This window comes from Perna viridis, chromosome 1 (assembly GCF_037379345.1).
Source record: "Perna viridis isolate PV_CMFRI_1.1 ecotype Kerala chromosome 1, ASM3737934v1, whole genome shotgun sequence".
In the NCBI taxonomy this organism is placed as follows: Eukaryota; Metazoa; Mollusca; class Bivalvia; order Mytilida; family Mytilidae; genus Perna; species Perna viridis.
Genome location: NC_142445.1, coordinates 18,967,894 through 18,987,873, shown reverse-complemented (window position 1 = coordinate 18,987,873; position 19,980 = coordinate 18,967,894). Strand labels below are relative to the sequence as shown.

General features: G+C 32.8%; 1 protein-coding gene and 1 pseudogene across 2 annotated transcripts; both read left to right on the top strand.

Annotated features, from left to right (window-relative positions):
• The first annotated feature begins 1,291 nt into the window (after window positions 1-1,291).
• LOC148627612 (actin-related protein 2/3 complex subunit 4) lies at window positions 1,292-7,987 on the top strand. The gene is made up of 6 exons (XM_088575856.1): window positions 1,292-1,361; window positions 3,864-3,982; window positions 4,440-4,551; window positions 5,246-5,341; window positions 6,087-6,280; window positions 6,702-7,987. Exons 1-5 carry the CDS (start codon window positions 1,359-1,361, stop codon window positions 6,261-6,263), a joined length of 507 nt encoding a protein of 168 aa, XP_088431982.1. The 5' UTR covers window positions 1,292-1,358; the 3' UTR covers window positions 6,264-6,280; window positions 6,702-7,987.
• Window positions 7,988-15,209: 7,222 nt separating this feature from the next.
• Window positions 15,210-18,000, top strand: LOC148627611 (uncharacterized; annotated as a pseudogene). The gene is made up of 2 exons (XR_015921184.1): window positions 15,210-15,785; window positions 16,761-18,000. The product of XR_015921184.1 is annotated as an uncharacterized LOC148627611 (transcript).
• The last annotated feature ends 1,980 nt before the right edge of the window (window positions 18,001-19,980 follow it).

Sequence of the window (19,980 nt, the reverse complement as noted above, 5' to 3'; positions counted from 1 at the left end):
TTATATTCTAATATCTTAAGGAATACAATCTTCCGGCTATATGGTTGGGTTAACGTTGGGCTTATGTTGGGCCAACATTGGGGATTCGTTGGGTCAGTGTTGGCATTACATTGGGCCAACACTGGGTACTCTACGTTGGCCCAACGTAAATGACTCCGTTGAACCAACGTCGGCCCAACGTAGGAATGCTGTCTGGGCGGGTGTTTGGGAGGGGGGAAATATGCACCCCCCCCCCCAAAAAAAACACTTTAGCAGAAAAATCTGGAATAACATTTACCATTCGCAAAAAAAAACCAACACGTGGTACCAAGAAACATATTAATGTTCTCGGGCAAATCTTGCATATTATCCTATCCCTCTCCCAATTTTGTTTTGTTTGTTTGTTTATTTGTTCGTTTTTTTGTGTTTTTTTTTTTATTTTGCTAAATATCATTGAATATCCTCAGTTGACATTACTCGTGCATTTTTTTTTATTGTAGTGAAGACGCTCTATTAAAGCAAATTAGGGCACGCACTTTACATGATATATTATGATATACACACCGTATACGTGGGGCGACGTTTTATTATTTACTAAATAATTTTATAGTCTAGCTGCTATAAAAATATTCTCGATAATTTCCTGAATATAAGTGGACCAGACCAACAAAAAGTGTAATTTAAACATCAAAAAGGATGCTGGAAGCAGAGTCGAACTATAACCGCTTTCTTAGTAAACTGGGCTTCGAATGCTGCATTGCTTTTGTGAAGTAATAGATTACCTAAGCGATTTTATATTTACTGTTAATAAATATACTGTTTTATTTTTCAACAAAAGCTTACAGAGATTGCATTTTCATTAACCACTTGGCATTTTCAAAAGTTATACTTGGAAATGCGTTTGAATTTGAAATAGCGTTAGATACATATAGATTTCATATCTATATGTCATGGGAGGGACTTTGCGTTTCTAATTTAATTTACTCTATACATAAATATATATTTTTTTGGTTTTGAAATACATTTTCTGCTATCAAGAGATTAATCTATCAATTTTCATAATACATGTTGTGATATTGCTATTCTGTTTAAGGATAGTTTTTTTTTTATAGTAGATTTAACTCCTTGTTCTAATCTATATTTAGAAATAATTTTCATTCGTTTTTTAACATGATAAGGAATGCATTTGATTATGTTTTTAGAAAATGAATAACATTAAATATATAGGAAAACGGCGGCCTCATCATATACGGTATAAATGATTTAAAATGGACTGCTTGTGAAAAAGTAAATTTCCGGAGTTTTTCCTTGTAGTTGGTTAGTAAGACTTCAGAGCGCATGTGTCATATTTACTTCCTGTTTTCGGCAACTTCGGCGAGATGGTGGGTGTATTTTAAATATTGTTTTTTAAGCATTTAATGAAAGTTCCCTTCATTTCATGACATACTAGAGTAAAAGTATTGGTACTAGTATTATACGTAAAATTAAATAATCATGTAAATCGTCTCAGGCTCGAGGCTGTCAAGTAAATTTGATCATTTCCTGATTTCATTCAACCGGAAGCTAATAAAAGTCAATCTTCATGTCTGTTTTTTTTCTCTTAGATCGACATTTCTTCGTTTTCAATCACAATCATCTCACCAACTTAACACATTTTTAAAACATACTTTTTAGTAATCATCCAGGAGAGAAAACAAATTTGCTTCCTTATAATTGTTTTCGCCAATTTTGAAATCATACCATTCATGGATGATACATTTGTATATACTAGCAGTTCAACAATGATGTGAAAAAAGGTTTGCCTAAATAAAAGTTGGTCTTTTGAATTATAAAACAAAGTTTGACAGATCTACTTATCTATACATTTAAATGAGAAGACATCATTTTGTGTGTTGCTTCTCTTCCTTCCGTGATAAATGAATTATTATGCCTTTGGTGTGCTGTAGGTACCATGCATAATCATAATTTGTCATCTTTCTTATAATTATTCTATTTTGGTTATTTTGGGAGAAAAACGAAAAATAAAGGCCTCCAGATATTGTTTCCTTAATCATCTTTCTTATGATTATTCTATTTTGGTTATTTTGGGAGAAAAACAAAAAATAAAGGCCTCCAGATATTGTTTCCTTAATCAGATGGACTTAAAGGTCATAGACAACATTACTTTTCTGTCTTATCAGCGAATTTTGGTATATGCCTAAGTTGCTAACATACGTTTTTGGATACATGAGGTACAGGAACAGGTATCAAACATTCCTTCAGTCCCTAGAAGCGATAAAAATATGACATAATAAAGGTAACATTTAAACCAGACTTCTAAAATATAGATGATTTTTTTTACTTCAATATTGTTCGTTCAGAAGCTTTACACTATGTGTTATCAACAACAGTCTTTAATATGGACTCTTCTTAACTTTAAACTGTGTAACTATCTTATGACTCATCACTGGCACTGCATAGTCTAGAGTCAAGTGCAAGTTGAAACTTGTTTCTTTTTATCCTGGGTTTTGTCCAGAAATCTCATCTTTGACTGTTTATTGTTGAAAAAAGCGTCATGTGGAGTGTTGACTGAAAAAAATGGAATAAAGGTTAACTCAAAAGGTCTGACAAATACATGTACATGTACAGTAAATAAAAAAGAAAAAGATAACATATTACACTGCATGTAAGCAGTATTTTGTACTACATTGTATTAAGAATATTTTTCATTCTCTATACAAATTTAAAAACACAAATGGATGTGGACAATTGGACATTTGATTAAAATTGAAATACTTAGAACAGGGTTTCAAATTACTATTGGTCCGCTAGCCTGTGTCTAGTAAAGACATTCATGGTCTAGCAAAATGCTTTATTGTACCGGTCGAGTGGTCTAGAAGAATTTTCCCGAAATGTAACCAGAATTAGTAGTTTCATAATTTCAGTCTTTTAACACATAAGGAATTTGAGAGGTGTATTTCAAACATACATTGATATTGATTAAGGTCAAGGTAAACCAAATTTGAACTTCTCAGCCTTTCTTATAGCACAAAGGTAAGTATTTGAAGTGTGGGAAGTAACCCAGTAGCTCCAAATGAAGGTAAACATGGGGCGACACTTTGAAGGGGTATCCAAACCTACCCCTAAAAAATAATCCTCAAAAACAATGAAATAAGGGAACAAAATAAAGTGTATGACTCGACGAAGGGGCACCAAACATTTCATAATCATTGGGTAAATGTCTACACATGGCTTCAATACAAATGGGAAAAGGAATTGATGTATTGTAAATATTGTTGTGAACACTTTAGTGGGGATGGTGACGCCAAAGTTATTACTGGAACAAATAACTTAAAAAAGATACACTTGATTGACACAAGAAGACTAAACAACACATAAAGGCTAGTGATATCCACCATGCCATGAAAGCTCCGAGTCTGAATATGAATCTGACATTGACTTGCAGTTAGAACCAGATGATAAATGAAATTGTGTTCACCATTGCAATTAAAATTGTTGTGTCATAGTAAGTTAATCAGTTGAAAGTTTGCAACCTTTCAAGTTCTAAGATAATATTTTATGTTGTCTTCAAAGTTCCAATGTCCATTAGCTTAAATCACTTCTATACATTTATTTTAAAAATTACCCTCTAAAATGATCCAGACTTCAAAGAACACTTCAAAAATGAATGAATTGCCACTTTTATTAAAAACAAACCACCTTGTGTTATTCAGTTCAGGTTTTGATCAAGGCTATGAAATCAAGTCTAGTGGCTTGTTTGCAGGTCTAGGTATTTTTTTGTTGTGTGGTAGGCCTGTGGTCTAGACTATTTTCAATCCCTGTTTGAAGATGTTATTTTACTGTTTTTTGTGATTATTTTTCATTTTTTAAATATTTTGTTTCAGTCTGCCACTTTAAAGCCATATTTGACAGCCATTAAGCACACACTTACCGCTGCAATTTGTGTACAGAATTTTAACTCTCAAGTTGTAGAACGTCACAACAAACCAGAAGTAGAAGTCAAGTAAGTCCAAAGTATTGTACTGATACATGTATATAATACTACATATATACATGATCACTGTATTTTAAGTAAATATTTTAGCCTACATACTGATAGTAACTAGCAGGTTGATGATGCAGGTGGACTATAGAAAAGAAGCACAAACTGACGGTGACCTGGTTACAAATTGTACTGTGATGAACTGAAGTATTTTAAAACTCTTATACAATATTCAGAGCTGACTGGCTACTAATATTTTTTTTCTTCATTTTCATTACAAATAATTCTATTGTTGGTCAAGGGATTTCTTGAAAATAAAGTTAACACATATTCAGTTTAAAATATTATATATTTGACCTTGATGAGACACTTAATACACTAACCAAATAAAATACAAAGCAAGTATAGCTTAAAATAGTTTTAAATTATTATAAATAAATGAACGAAGATGTACAGTATTAATTTTTTTTTATTTCAGATCAAGTAAAGAGTTACTTCTGACACCAGTTGTTATAAGTAGAAATGAAAAAGAGAAAGTATTAATTGAAGGATCAGTAAATTCCTTTAGAATCAGTATAGCAATCAAACAGGTAAGTCAGTGTTCTAGGATTTTTCAGAAATTGAGGTTTCCTCGGGAAAAATCCATATAAAATTAACTTTCCCACAGTCAATGACTGCTTTCCTAACAAAACAAATCCTTAGAGCATATGAAGTTTTCAACTTGCCACGGGAAAGTGTAACTAAGTACCTAACTTTCCCTGACCCAAATTTCACTTGCCCCGGGTAATGGGAAATAGGAATCCTGGAACACTGTAAGTTGTCTGAGCTATTTTTACGTTAATGTTACAAATTATGAAATATTCAATATGACTATACAGTGATGATATGATAAATCCCCCCTATTTTTTGTGACGGTTATATGAGATTCTACCATTTTAGTTTACTTGGCCTAACTGTTTGTGTTGATATGATTATGATTAATTCAGTAATTTGTTGCCTTATGCCAGAGTCAAGCTAGATATTTTATTAAGTAAAAATTTTAATTTTTCCACAAAAAAAGATAATAATAGGAAAAGCACTAGCATGTTAAGTTTTCAGTTTGTATGTGTTTTCATTGAAGTCCAAATGTAAACCAGTGTTTTATTTTTTAGTACATGTATTTTGCAAGTTAGTTACTGTATACATGTATGTCTTTCATTTATTTTCAGTTTAAACTTCTAGTTTGCATTTAAAATGAATAATTACTTTTTTGTCATGCACATTAATGAAATGATCTAATTTCAGGCTGATGATATCGAGAAAATTCTGTGTCATAAATTTACTAGATTCATGATGCAGAGAGCTGACAATTTTGTCATACTCAGGCGAAAACCAGTAGAGGTAAGCACTTACGAGATGTTGAACTTAGGAATACAAATTCAGCTAATGGAATTAGTCAGCTGCTGATTGAAAGAGTTGTCATCAGCCCTGAGTGTTAAAGGAATTGAATTTTTTAAAATTTTGTCATTCTTCTAGGTTTACCATTGTTAGGCACTAACCATTTTGTAAAGGAGGAGGCTTCAGACTTTTGGAGAAAAAAAAAAATATTCAATTTACTGAGCCATGGACAGAAAAAAAAATTAATATTCCTGGTATTACTTAACAATATGGATTTTCAAATAAAAATTTTAACTTAGACTGCTGTTGAAAGTTTTGTCCAGAAGCCTCCATCCCCTTGAGAAGAAAATAGTATATGTCTTATGTATACAAATCTAGCTCAACTTCTTTCATCAGTACTTTTACAATGCAGACACTAGTATGTGTATTAACCCTTTAAAATGAACTAAGCTAATAATCAATGCAAGAAGACTGTCCAGTTTTTTTATTCTTTTTTATCGTAGGATCATAGGTTCATTCATGCACTGTATATCAATACTTTTAGAATATTGTATATGAAATATTTGACACCTTTGCTTTCAGTCCATGATGTTGAAATTAGCATGTTTACTTTTCTTACCAGTTTTCTTTGAAAAAAAATTAATGATGCCATGTAAAAAGTTTAAATGAAATCAATAATTATCATAAGCATTGTAATTTTTATTTATTTGTTGCAGAATTTTTATGATTGTTTGATTTTTATTTCCAGGGATATGATATTAGTTTCCTTATTACCAATGTGCACACAGAACAAATGTTCAAACATAAACTTGTAGACTTTATAATTCATTTCATGGAGGAAATCGATAAAGAAATAAGTGAAATGAAAATTGCCTTGAATTCACGAGCCAGATTAAGTGCTGAAGAATTTCTGAAACGATTTTGAGGGAGATATTTATGTAGGTATGTCAGTTTGCTTTTTGAAACAATGGATGAAGTGAATGCACACATCTTCAGATGCAATTTGACCAAACTTATTCAACATTTTTTGTATTTGTTTTTACAACAATGTTGACTAAAAGCTTTATACTGATTGCTTTAATATTTCACTGAAAAATTTCATAACACATCATTTCATAAGTCAATCATAAATGTATAGTAGGACAAATGTTAGACTTAGCTTTGTGTATTACATGTATTTCATGAATACAAAAGCTATTCCTATGAGGATTGCCTTTTATTTATTTGCGAAATTATTGGCACATTTTTGTAATTCTGAATCACTGTTGCTCGTTTCAAGATTGCCACTTGTGTATTTTCCAAACTTGTCCATATAGTCAGTGTTGCTTATAGAATAAAATGAAATTTATTATCCTTTTTTCAGGACAGAACTAAGCAGCAATTATGACATGAAATACCATTCCTGTTAGTGATTAGAACAAATCAAATGAATATATAGAAGATGTTGGCTCAACATTAATACAATACTTTACCAAAAAATTTCAATACTTTTGGTTCTTTTTGGTTTTCATCTACATATGATGGGTTGACAATCTGTTGTACAGTGAATGTACAGTATATATGTTGAAACAAAGAAAGAAACATTAGGAATTATTTTGTTAACCTATAAAGTACTTACTTTACCAAAGGATAAAAGCAAGTCAAAATTCAGTATTATTTTAAGATAGCTGTTTTACAAAAGAATTCCTTCTGTTATCTAACTTTCTGTTGTTTTAATTATCCTTTGTTACTGATCATTTCATTTGAATTATGATTTTATTTGTGAGCCAAGAAATAAATGGTTTATTATTGGTGCTAACACGTGCTTTTTTTTCTGTACAAATCAGGAAGATAGTCTGCAATTCTAGCTTAGATTTCAAGATTTTGTTGGAACTACTGGTAGGGTCAGGTTTTCTGTCCAAAAATATTAGAATAATATATTTCAATACAAAAATGATTTAGATTAAGATGTTTTTTACCTTTTGTTCATCTGTCTTTGTTTCTCCCCAGTCATAGTACACTCTTATGTAATTAAAATGTTGAAAGGATTTCAGAAAATTATGGTGGTAGCAGGTGAAATAAGTTGAAATAGGTGCTGCTTCTATTATAGAATAGCAAATGGAGTGCCACTTAAACCACCATCTATAACTATGGGAAATGAATATATTTTAATAAATACATGTAATCTAAATGGAAGTCATGTATTTTCCCTTTCTAAAAGTCTGTCTCAAAGTATTTGTCAAACTAAGACCAGCAGATTTTGTTACCGTAAATGATTGATTAAGTTGGCTTTACTATTGCTGTCAATGGTCAAGTTGGATTTGCTGTTGCCGTCAATGGTTAAGTTGGCGTTACTATTGCCATGTGATATTGCTAGTTTGTATATTTGTATATTTTGCTTTTATGTTGCAATTTGTATACTGTCTTTAGTGTATGTGTTAAATTTGGAAATTTCTTCAGTTGGGTAAAAACAGTCTTGGAAATATTGAATTAGGGTCTTACTCTTTAGATGAATAAAAATTCAGATTGAGCTTCTTTCATGGATTTATTAATTTGTATTGGGAAGACTTTTTTCATTATATATGCATTCTGTACATATATTTATACTTACATAAATTTTATCAAAAGGGTATATCAAATGTATGCCTTGCAATAAATTATTAAATACTTTGTTGACTTGTATTTATGCAGTGTGAGAGGTTTTTAAAATATGTGACATTTCGGTCTTATTGTAAGCATGGTACCATGTGATCTTCAGTTGATTTTATTTAAGTACCATTCCATATAAAATTCAGACACTGTCTATGGTAAGGTGATTCATGGTGTAGAAAAACCCATGGATCAGACATTCTTTTTTGGTCTACATATACTAGTTTTATGTGACATTAGTCCTTTCTGTATTTAGAACTGTACTTTTAAGAAAACTACACTTTAACTTCCCAATAAAATCAACTAAACCAAACAAGAACGATAACTCTTGCAAAGTGCTTATTTCATGTACAGTCTATATAAAGTTTATCTCAAAACCTCAACCCCCAACTGAAAAACTGAGACTTGTTATGTGATCTATAACAGTTTCTGAACAAGAAATAAAACTGAGTTTGGTGGGTTTTTGACATGCATAAATCACCTCTTGTCTGGTTTTTATGAAGACTGCTGCTAAATATTACACCCATCCTTGAATGAAGTTTACACATTCATTTTGTTTAAAATACAGATGGGTATGTTTGGTTTAAGCATTTCACCACTTTGATCATAAAGTAGATAACAAACTATCTGAAATGATTCAAAGCACGTAAATACCAGCTTATTTGTAAAGCTTCGTGGATTTGGTTTCCCCCTAACGTGGTGTCTTGGCTTCTGCCTAAATCAACGTCATTAAACCCCATTTTCTTGGGAGAAGGGGTTATACTATTTTTACCAGCATCTGTTATTCTGTCATTCCGTAACGGATGAAATTTCCATCTTACTATCATGAAATCAAGGCAACTTTTAGGGCCGTAGCTACCGTTGAGGCAACTGCTTTCCTTAGAATTTCGGCAACATTCAAAAAAATATTTTCTAAATAGAATAACTCGAATAAACAGGAATGTTTATTTATATTAAGTTTTTCAAACATGAAATATCACGATGCACAGTATGTATCTCATTTCTGGATTCATGGTCGACGAAAACAGGTATTTGTCTTAGTCTAATAATTATATTCCCTGGGAAAACTTAGAATTTTGTTGTCACTTGAAGAGAGCAGTCATTTTCCAGGTATGTAATCCGCGTCGAATTTGCAAATAAATACATTGTATCCATTATCACAAGTATGATTTATTATTTCGCTTTTACATCAAATTTCAACATCAACGAAAAACGGGACATATTTAGAGGGATCGCAAATATAGGGGACTACTATTTGATTTTGAATTCCAGAAGTTATGCCTATTTCGTGTGGAGGGATTCCACCTTGCATTCAAAGCAGAATAGAACAATAATGGAATAATGTTTTAAAAAGAGACGGCAAAAAATCCCAAAAAAAAAACAGTTTCTTTTTTATTACATTTATATCCAAGAATTTACATTCCAAAACTCCCGGGAAAGGTAAACGTTTGTGTCCTACATGAAAACAAATATATCCGCTGAAGGGCATTGCCCCTTGAACCCCACTTTCTTGATGGCCTCAATCAGCGACCCTCAAACCCCAGCCTCCTCTAACAACGGGCTTGCCCCACTATCAAATATGCAGCCCCAATAGTATATAACCTATTCAAGGGTGATCCCAGATGCGGGGGTTCCTCGCTTCAACCACAGGGGCTTGCTCCCACTATCAAATATGCATCCCCACTAGTATAATAACCTATACAAGGGTGGTCCCTGATATGAGGGTGGGGATGCCTTGCTTCAATTCCTTTTTTTTCAAATAAATTCGTATATATCACTATTTACTGGTCAGAAATCACTTGACAAATAATGAATCTAATAAACACAGGCATCACCATCAAATACTACTAATTAAAATCAACACAATGATTTGAACATTCAAACTCCATAATTCTACAATCGGTAGGACCGAAAGTGAAACTACTGGGACCCTGGCAATAGAAATCGCGGGAAAATTTATTTTCCTAGTGTTATCGCAATAAAGTACTTCTCCGTCTAAGAAACATGCGAAATGTGAATAATTTGTGGCACATGAAGAAAAAACACAGAGATTTTATTACATTATCGAAGTATTTATACCCAATAACCTTCAGAAATGACCACCAAAGTGTAAAGTTTGCCTTTGTAAGATATTGATAGGCCAAATTTAGTTGAAATGCACCATGGAAAAATGTTAGGAGTTTTCTCACACTTTTTCCCTATAAGCGGGCAAAAATCTGAGTCACAGCTGCTTCATGATTAGATGTATTGGATGTATTTAAGTTGAAAAAGACCAAGTTAAGAATAATGTTGTACCACTCATTGCCTGATTCTTACACATAATGTCACTGAAGGATTTGTCTAGCCCATGTCAAGGACGCAGTAGTTTCACTTTCGGTCTAAGCGATTGTAGTTTGAATATTCAACACAATGATTTAATTAAAAATATTTAATGGTGATACCTATATATGTGTTTATTCATAAGATTCTCCATTTGTCAAGTGATTGCTGAGCAGTAACTAATGATATATTCGATTTTATGTGAAAAAATCAAAGTACTGAAGTACTGAGTCAATGAAGCCTTCTTAATTTGCTCCGTTTCTTACTGCACAATCACATTTCTAATCATAAAAAAGGATTGTAATATTTTAACCTAGGGAAAGTAATATTTTTACCATTCTTTCTTTTAGAAGACCGTTTATTAGCTGAGCAGTCATGGCTTCTTGAGTTGACAAGACGAATTGGGGAAAATGACTCACAACATTTTCTTACTTTGACGATACACATTTAAAAATATACATGTTAATTCACTCTTCCGTGTTTTTTTTTCCTTTTTTTATACCACTTCACTACATAGTGTTGTCTAGTTACTTTCAAAATGAATTATGACCATACAATCAGACCAAAGCATCAACATAGTAGTTCACCCAAAACCAAGGTTCTTTCACCTCTACTGAATAGAGTTACTAACAGAGTCATAAAATGGAGCAGTCCTGAGAGACGCAAAAAGGGTATTCAAGACTGTGATAGAAACAATCTGTATTTTCATGTCATCCAAACAACTTGTATTTGTCAGTACTACTGGACCCCATATATTTGTTTAATGATTAAATTAGATAACTAGCAAGTCCCATGTCTATTAAATGCAATACTGTCAAAATATTCTAAATAAACAGAAACTGAAAACTTTTGGTAAATAACATTTGTACTATCTATTCTAAACTTAGACAAAAACAAGTACGTTACACAGTTTTCAACATGTGTTGTTAATTGTAAATATGTATATATGTATTAAGATGACAAACAATGATATGAATACATCAATTGAAACTAGGTTTTTGTACTGTTTACAAGAAACACATTGTAAACAAGTCTTATATATCAAAAAAAAAAAAAAAAAAGATAGCCAACGCGGTAAAATTGGTTCTTTTTACTGATAATTTAGTCATACATTACACAGCAAAAAAGGGTAAATTATCAGGACTATGAGCTCAGGATAGATTCATATCTATTTATCATAAAATAACAGAGTACAAATAACATTTTACAAATATTGTACATCAATTATATAAAAAATTAAACAGGATTAATGCAGAAGATTTGACATGATGCTCGTCTGATGAGATGCATGCGGGGTGACGCGAAAGTACTGTACTAGAGGGTTGACTGGCAGAAAAAAAGGATTCATTTTCCCTTCAATATTAAAATATATACAACTTTGTCTCTCAAATACTATTTCAGCTATTTTAAGTCTACATCTAAAAATTGTCAGGCAAATAAAAGAATATATTTAGATTTGTCATGATGCTCAACTGGAGAAATCCCAGATGGGTACTAGCGGGAGCTACAGATACAGAAAAAAAATATGCATTCTTTCCCTCAAGATAATCAAAACTTGTTCGCAAATAGTATCTGTAATGAAAGAATTGTGTCTACATTAGGGAGTGCTTTCGTGCAGTAACCCACCTTATTTAATCAAACTATTTCCCGTCCCCTTTAGCTTCAGAAACATTTCTTCTAAGGTCTCGTGAGATATTTATACGCATGAGATGACCGGTGACTGTCACATGATCAATAATCCGAAGAAACAAGTCATTAAATAGTACGTAAATATTACACGGATTTCTAAATGAAATGGAAGATGTTAAATTTCCCTTGCATGTTGTTTGGTTAACTATCAATTTCATGGTTATTTTTACTCCTTTCCATTTCACGTTTCACTCTTTTCCATTCTCAATGGTATTGATCGCGGATGCATGTGAGTGCCACCGCAAATTATGATATTTAGCAAGATGTGATTCCTAGGCCAATTTCAGCCACTGTCGTGGCTTCATTGACAAAAATGAGTTGAAGCAAGGCACCTTCACATCAGGGATCACCCCCTGTATATGTTATATATTAGTGGTGGCTGCATCGGGCGTTAAACCCCAATAATCAATCAATCAATCATATTTGATAGTGGGAGCAAGCCCCTGTGAACGGGATATGCCGATGGTACTCTTTTCCTGCGGTAGTGTAAGAGATAATTGCAGATGTTAAAAGGCTTTGCAAATCTACAGCTCTGGCGACTGCTGATTTTCGATCAAAAGTAAAGAAATCCCCAGATGGGAATCTTAGCACGCTCACATCTGGTATGGATAGTGCCCAGACCATTCCATCCAAAAGTACCCAATCACACGTTCAGCCTGCAGACCATCTATTCCAGTACAAAAATTCTGACTATTTCAAAATAATCAAACCATGTTCCATCACTTTAAATGATATATTTGACTACAACGATGACGATCCACATTGTATTATATCAAAATGTGGTATTAAAATTCATAGCATGCAACATTCTTATAACCGACTCTTACTTCTCTAGTTCTCTTACAAACAAAACCTTCCATATAAGAAGTCACGATGATTTAAGTTGTAAATCAACAAACTTAATATATGGATTAGAATGCAACTTATGCGGTCTAATATATGCCGGTGAAACACAAGAACGATTAAACAAAAGAATATGCGGTCATCGTTCGGATAGTATGGGTAAACAAACTAAACAAATTTAGACACTATCGTGTAGCCCAATGTCTCAGCTTTACAATGGTACCAAAAATGTTGCGGTAACGTTTAGGGTTTTGCGGTAAACTAAAACAATGTACCTCTGCCCAGCCGAAAACTCGCTTAAATTGACTTATTTTTCAATGCCAAAAGCCCTAGAGTATTTATGCTTCAGTAAAAAATGGCTTATTTGGTATTTTCTGTTTAGTATTATAACAATTTATACTTCTGGGCTTCTTTTGATGATTTTAGGTGATTTTCGTAGTCAGAATTTATCAAAAAATGCGAAAAATGGGATTTTCGATTTTTCGGTCAAAAGTCACATAAATTCGAATCAACAACTTATTACTCGACTAAAACGTCTCAAATTTGGTACTACTCGATAGATATTTAATTTCCTACAAAAATAAACCAAGAAAGAATTTTTTTCAAGAACGGATTTTTAAAAAAGTGTTGAAAATATTACCGCTCCCCCTAGAAAACTGGTCTCAGTATCAAACAGAATTCTTATTCACAGCATACTGACATTGTAGAACTCATATTTTAGGCATTCATAATTAGGATAATGATGTTCCCAACATATCTGATCAATTCAGGCGCTTAGATTTTTCTTTTAGGGTGACAATTACTATGAATTCGGAAAAAGGGGAATTTTCAAAATTTCAGAATTTTCTTCTACATCACCCAATATTGTTTATTTTTATTCAGATTACCGTAGTTCAAAGAAGCTTTTGTATATTACGATTCATTAATATAGTGTCTTAGCTTCAAAATGAGCCCAAGTAATAAATATTTTGAACTTTTCTAAGTCAAGTTAGGTGAAAAATTGCCACCCCAACCCATGAAAAAAATGCCTCAACATTAAAATGTTAATTTTTGGCATATAAACGGTGTACAAAAGATATGTTGAGTACTATTGTTTTAATTGTCGATGTATTCAACACACCTGCTCATTTCAGGTGCGTATTCTTCAATTTCAATATGACAATAATAGGTTTTTCATAAAAAGAGGAATTTTCGGAATTTCATATTTTCTTCCATTTCAATATTAATTTGCATATTTTTTCAAGTACCCTACTTCAAACACACTTTTGCACATACGAACACAGCCATGTAGCATCAAAGCATTCTAATGAGCCAGGGCAATGCATACTTTAACGTATTCCAAGTCATATAGCCGAAAGAATGGTACCCCATACCCACTAAAATTTCCGTGAAAAACCAAGAATTCGTATGTGGTAAATTAGCATTTTTTAAATGGTGTTGGATACATGCATGCCATGGTAAAACTGTGATATTTAATATATATATATGCGCGTGCTAAAATGCATGATATACTATTTTATTCTTAAGCTTCCCTTTTTGAGTATTTTGTAGTCTTCGAGACAATAAAAACATAATTTTGAAAATATGAAAATCCGAAAAATTCCCCATTTTATGAAAACTCATTATTGTCACATTGAAACTGAAAATAACTCGCCTGAAATGAGTAGATATGTTAAATACATCGTTAATTAAAACAATAGTACCCAACGTGTCTTTTTTTACATCAATTATGTGCTAAAAATTAACATTTTGGTTCATTGTTAGGTATTCTTTTAATGGGTGGGGGTGGCAATTTTTCACTTGGACTTGGAAAAGTTCAAATATTTATTACTTGGGCTCATTACAAAGCTAGGACACTATTGATTGTATTTGAATATACAAAATCTTATTTGAAGCACGATATTTGAAAAAAAAATGCCAATTATAGATGAAATGGAAGGAAAAATGAATGTCCGAAAATTCCCCTTTTTATGAAAAAACTCATTATTGTCGTATTGAAACTGAAAAATACGCGCCTGAAATGATAAGATATGCTGGATACATCGATGATTAAAACAATAGTACCCAACTTGTCTATTGTACATCGTTTATATATCAATAATTAACATTTGGGTTCATGATGAATATTTTTTAAGGGTTGGGGTGGCAACTTTTCACCTCATTTGACTTAGAAAAGTTCAAATATTTATTACGTGGGCTCATTTCGAAGCTAAGATACTATATTATTGTACTGTGTCACACAAAAGCTTGATTGAACTACGGTATTCTGATAAAAGGGAAATAACGGATGATATAGAAGAAATTCCCCTTTTTACGATTTTATAGGGTCTTTTCGTGCAACAGAGTTATCGTTCATAAACAGAGTTGTCGCCCTTTATAGTGGGTATAAAATATTTCCGGTTAAAGTTCCACAGCGGTAAAATTCAAAACAAACTATGGTTAACTAAAATGAGTTGTTTCACGGCAAAAACAACATATGAAGACATTTTAACGTTTAGAAAGATTGACATAGTAAACTTTTTAAGAGAGCACAGACAGCCGATAAGTGGCAATAAGGCCGTAATTGCTCAAAGAGTTTGTGATTACATTGCATTAAATTTCGCGGCCACAAGAAGTGTTTCGGAAAACGAAAATGACATTGAAGGAAATGATACTATCACGAATGAAACCCCTAATATTAATGAACTGAAAATGATGTTGAAAGCTATCTTATTAGTAGCAGTCACAGGACGCAAGACCTGGAAAAAATGAACTGTTATCGCCAGTTTATAAGGGGGTTTAATTTCTTTAAAGAGGGGTACATCCACAAGATGATGATCAATGAAATAGACAATGAAAGTGACGTCTGCTACGTACGGTCCAAATGTTTTCCGTCAATGAAGAAGGATTTAGTGTACTGGCAGTGGGTCCTTCTATCAAAGAAACAACCGGTCAAGATTGTTAAAGCTAGCTGCTCATGTCCAGCTGGGTAATAATATTAGCCGCTTATAATGATCTTTTTCCGTTTCTTGTACCTTATCATTATAGCAATGAAATTTGAAAGATAGCTGTAAATTATGTGAAATAATCTTTAATTAGTATGTCAGCCTGTAGTAGGGGTTAGCCTACTGGTTGAAAACACACACAGACTAACCCCCGTTTAAAATATCTGTTCAGCAAAATTGAAAAATCATGCAAAATTTGTTATTGTCGGCCTGTAGTAGGGGTTAGCCTACAGGTTGAAAACACACAGAGACTAACCCCCGTTTAAAATATCTGTTCAGCGCAAATTTGTTAATGTCAGCCTATAGTAGGGGTTAGCCTACAAGTTGAAAAAACACAATTTGTTACACATTTTCATACAGTTCGTACAATGCGAGTTTATCATTTTACGTTCAAGTGAAGTTTAAGTGTATATACTACACATATCTTCCCCTAAAATTCTTTAACATGATTAAAATACATTTAACTTGGTAACCAAGAAATCTTTTTTGGGGAAAATGGATGGCGAACTTGATTTAAATTTCAATACCGACAGGGGTTGCACCATTCTTAACCATTAAAGAAATATTCTACTCTAAATAAAATGCATGATTTCATGCAACAACATTAAGAACTACCTAACCTGCTCAGTCTTCTGGTTGCTTTCTTCCTCCTTTCAAATGTCGAATATTTTTCAAACATTTGCAGTCAGATTCATATTTTGTCACACTTTTCTCACAATAAATAATTACCAAAGCTCAAAGAAAATCAGATAGTTGCAATATAAAACAGACGAACATGGATGGGGGTCAAGAAATGTGTATTAATGATAATCGACATTGACATTTGGACTATCAGCTCTTTGTATACTCCTTCACATTTTTGAAAAAAATGACCCCCAAACCTCGGTGGGCCCCTGTCGGTATAAAAAATCAACAGTTTTTGGGCTAACTTTGTATTGGTTTATTACCCCATTTTTCAGATTAGGAGAGGGATGCACACACATATCTGGCCTTTTGTTTGCCATTGAGGACATGTCAAGTAAAAGAGAGAGCATACCGAGTACATCAAAACCATGTGAATGGAATAGGCCATCTAAAAGAAAAGCCGTCAGTAAAAAAGTTGAACAAATGCAATTTAAAAAAATCAAATATGGTAATGAAGATTTTGAAAAGGGGAAACAGAAACAAAAAGACCAGCCAGTCGTAGATAAAAATAATTTTTTAACAACCCTATGTAACCGTTTAGGGCAAAGTAATGCTGTCCTCTTTCATTTGACACACGATAAGTACACCTCAAACCAGGCTCAAACACCACAAGAAATAGCAAGCGATTTGAATGTGCACAGATGGGAAGAGGTCTCCACTAGTAAACGCGAGGCAAATGTATCCGACCAATATCTAGATTTAAAAACTACTATAAAAAATGAGCAATTATCAGCGACCGAATTCCTTGTTTTGTTAAATAATATGTCAAACGAGGTAGTTGAAGAGATCGAGTATAAAACTCGAGGTCAGGGTGATAATGATTTGTGGAACAGAGTTCGAAGCTGTCGTTTGACTGCCAGTTCGACTTTTCATTCTATAAAAACCCGTATGTCCTCAACAAGTGAGGAAAAATTGGTTGAAAAAATCATCCATGAAAATAGCGCTAAATCATTATCCCATATCAAGTCTATGCAGTGGGGTAAAAAACATGAAAACATAGCACGAAAAAGATATGTTGCATACAAAAAACTGAAATATAAACAGAAGGTTACTGTGATGGAGAAGGGTATATATTTATTAAATGGAAAGGGCTACATCGGTGGCAGCCCAGATGGAGTTGTCCATTCAAGCAAAGATAGAAGACTATTGGAAATCAAGTGTCCATATAAGTGGAGAACAAGTACAATTGCTGAAGCGTGTAACTCTCGAGATTTTTATTGCTTCATTGAAAATGGGGTAATTAGACTTAAACAAACACACAAGTACTATACCCAAGTTCAAGGACTCATGGCCGTTCGTAACTTAAGGAAGTGCGATTTCGTTTTATACACTTTGAAAGACATAAAAATCATAGAGATTGAGTTTGATGAGGGTTTCTGGAGCTCACTACTACCTAAACTGGAAAATTTTTACATTTCCTCAGTCGTTCCCCGATTACTCAACCTATGATAAAGTTGCAATTTTGTTGTTCTGTCATTTATTACGGCTTGTTTCAAAATCAATGCTGAGTTCAAATTGAATGAGTTTTTGTCTCGCCTGCGGGACCTGGGTATTACTTTACGTGTCCTTAATTTATGTGTCAATGTTCCTCCATATCTCATGAACTATAGGTCCTAGGTTGATGAAAATGGTATGCATATATTTATATATACTCTATTATGATATCTCTGAGGATAATTAAACTCAACATGTATATACATATACTGTTTTCCATTGTGATTTTTAAAATCCTGTTTATCATGGTAACAGGTTGTGTCGTGTACACTTCTTCCACATCTCTTTATCGTCTATGTTATCTTCAAGTTTGTTCTCCTTTTAATAACAGGAGCAGTACTAGTACTACTGGATACCCCCTGCCTTGCAAAATTTTTTAAGTAATTGATACCATAATTATTAGAGTGCTTTCTTGCCATGAAAGCTATCACTTGTGTATTTTTCATGAAGCTATACTTAAGGTACAAAAGTTATGCTACAGAAATTACCATTTTATGTAACTTTAATATTTCTTGTGATTTTTTTGAACTGCTTTGCTTGATTGTTGTTTGTTTATTGTCCAGTCAGCAATATCTCAGAACATAATCAGCTGAGACAAAAGATCAATATAGGTTTTCCTTATCTTAACAACTATCAATCACCAAAGCAAGAACCTGCAATGTACATATGTTTTACCAGTATGTTTTATTGCTACTAGATTATACATGTATCGCTTGTGTAAGTGTTTTATATCAAATATAAAACTAGAGGCTCCTAGGAGCCTGAATCGCTCACCTGGTAAAGTGACAGTCAAAATCCTAAAACTGAATCCCAAATTCAAAATAGGCAAAAAAATGGCAGCCATTTTGACAATGTCGCCATTAAAAGGGTCTTAATTATGCAATTCAATACAAAATGCTAAGAATTGTTAACGGACGGACGGACGCAAAGTGATGGCAATAGCTCACCTGGCCTTTGGCCAGGTGAGCTAAAAAAATGAGAATACTTTTATTGGTAGAATTATTTCAAACATATATACAAGTTAAAAGAACAACATTTCTCATACATTATTTCAAAGGGCAAGAGGAGGAAGTAAATTGGTTAGAGCTGCACATATATGAAAAATATCGTTTGCGAGTGGACTTAATGAGATGGGCATAATTCCCTGTAAAAGTCTAAAGTTCTTTATTTGCTCCATTTTACGTTCTACGTGTATTCTGGCGCAGGCTATCCTTCTAGTATATTCTACCTCTTCTTTTGAAACCCCAAAAAGAAAATCAAAATGCCTTAATTGATCAAATATATTATCTTAATTATGAATGTCTAAAATATGAGTTTTACGGTGTCAGTATGCTGTGAAATAAGAATTCTGTTTGATACTGAGACCAGTTTTCTAGCGGTAGGGTAATATTTTTAACATTTTTGAAAATCCTTTCTTGAAATTTAGTTTTTCTTGGTTAATTTCTGTAGGAAATTAAACTATCTATCGAGTGATACCAAATTTAAGACGTTTTAGTTGAGCACTAACTTGCAGAGTCAAATTTATGTGACTTTTGAGCGATTTTTCGGCTGGGTAGGGTTGCATTCTTTCACTTTACCGCAAAACCCTAAGTGTTACCGCAACTTTTTGGTACCATTGAAAAGTTGAGACATTGGGCTACATGATGATACATACATATATCTGTTTTCTTTCTGTAGAAATATGAAGTTCGAAGAATTAAAAAAAAACTTTAAAAAATTTTTTTTTGCCTCAACGAGGTATAAAAAGTAGCCAAAAAATACAAAAATGCTTCATTTAATTTTTGGCGACAAAAATATTCTTAAATGAGAGTATAAGGGTACCTAAAAATCACATTTTGGTTGATGAGTGGAAAGGATGGGGGTATCTCAGTCCACGTATATAAGGAATCCAATAAAAAAAGATTTTTTAAATCGGAATCAGAAAAAAAATGAATTTTTTGGGCGTTGCCATATTTTGACCCCCTATAACTTAAAAATGGTCCGAAACACGTGCAATCAGCT

Excerpts from the sequence above, each read along its gene's own strand:
- LOC148627612 (XM_088575856.1), top strand. Across the intron at positions 3,983-4,439 it reads AAACCAGAAGTAGAAGTCAA|ATCAAGTAAAGAGTTACTTC; the intron begins GTAAGTCCAAAG and ends TTTTTATTTCAG. Across the intron at positions 5,342-6,086 it reads TCAGGCGAAAACCAGTAGAG|GGATATGATATTAGTTTCCT; the intron begins GTAAGCACTTAC and ends TTTTATTTCCAG.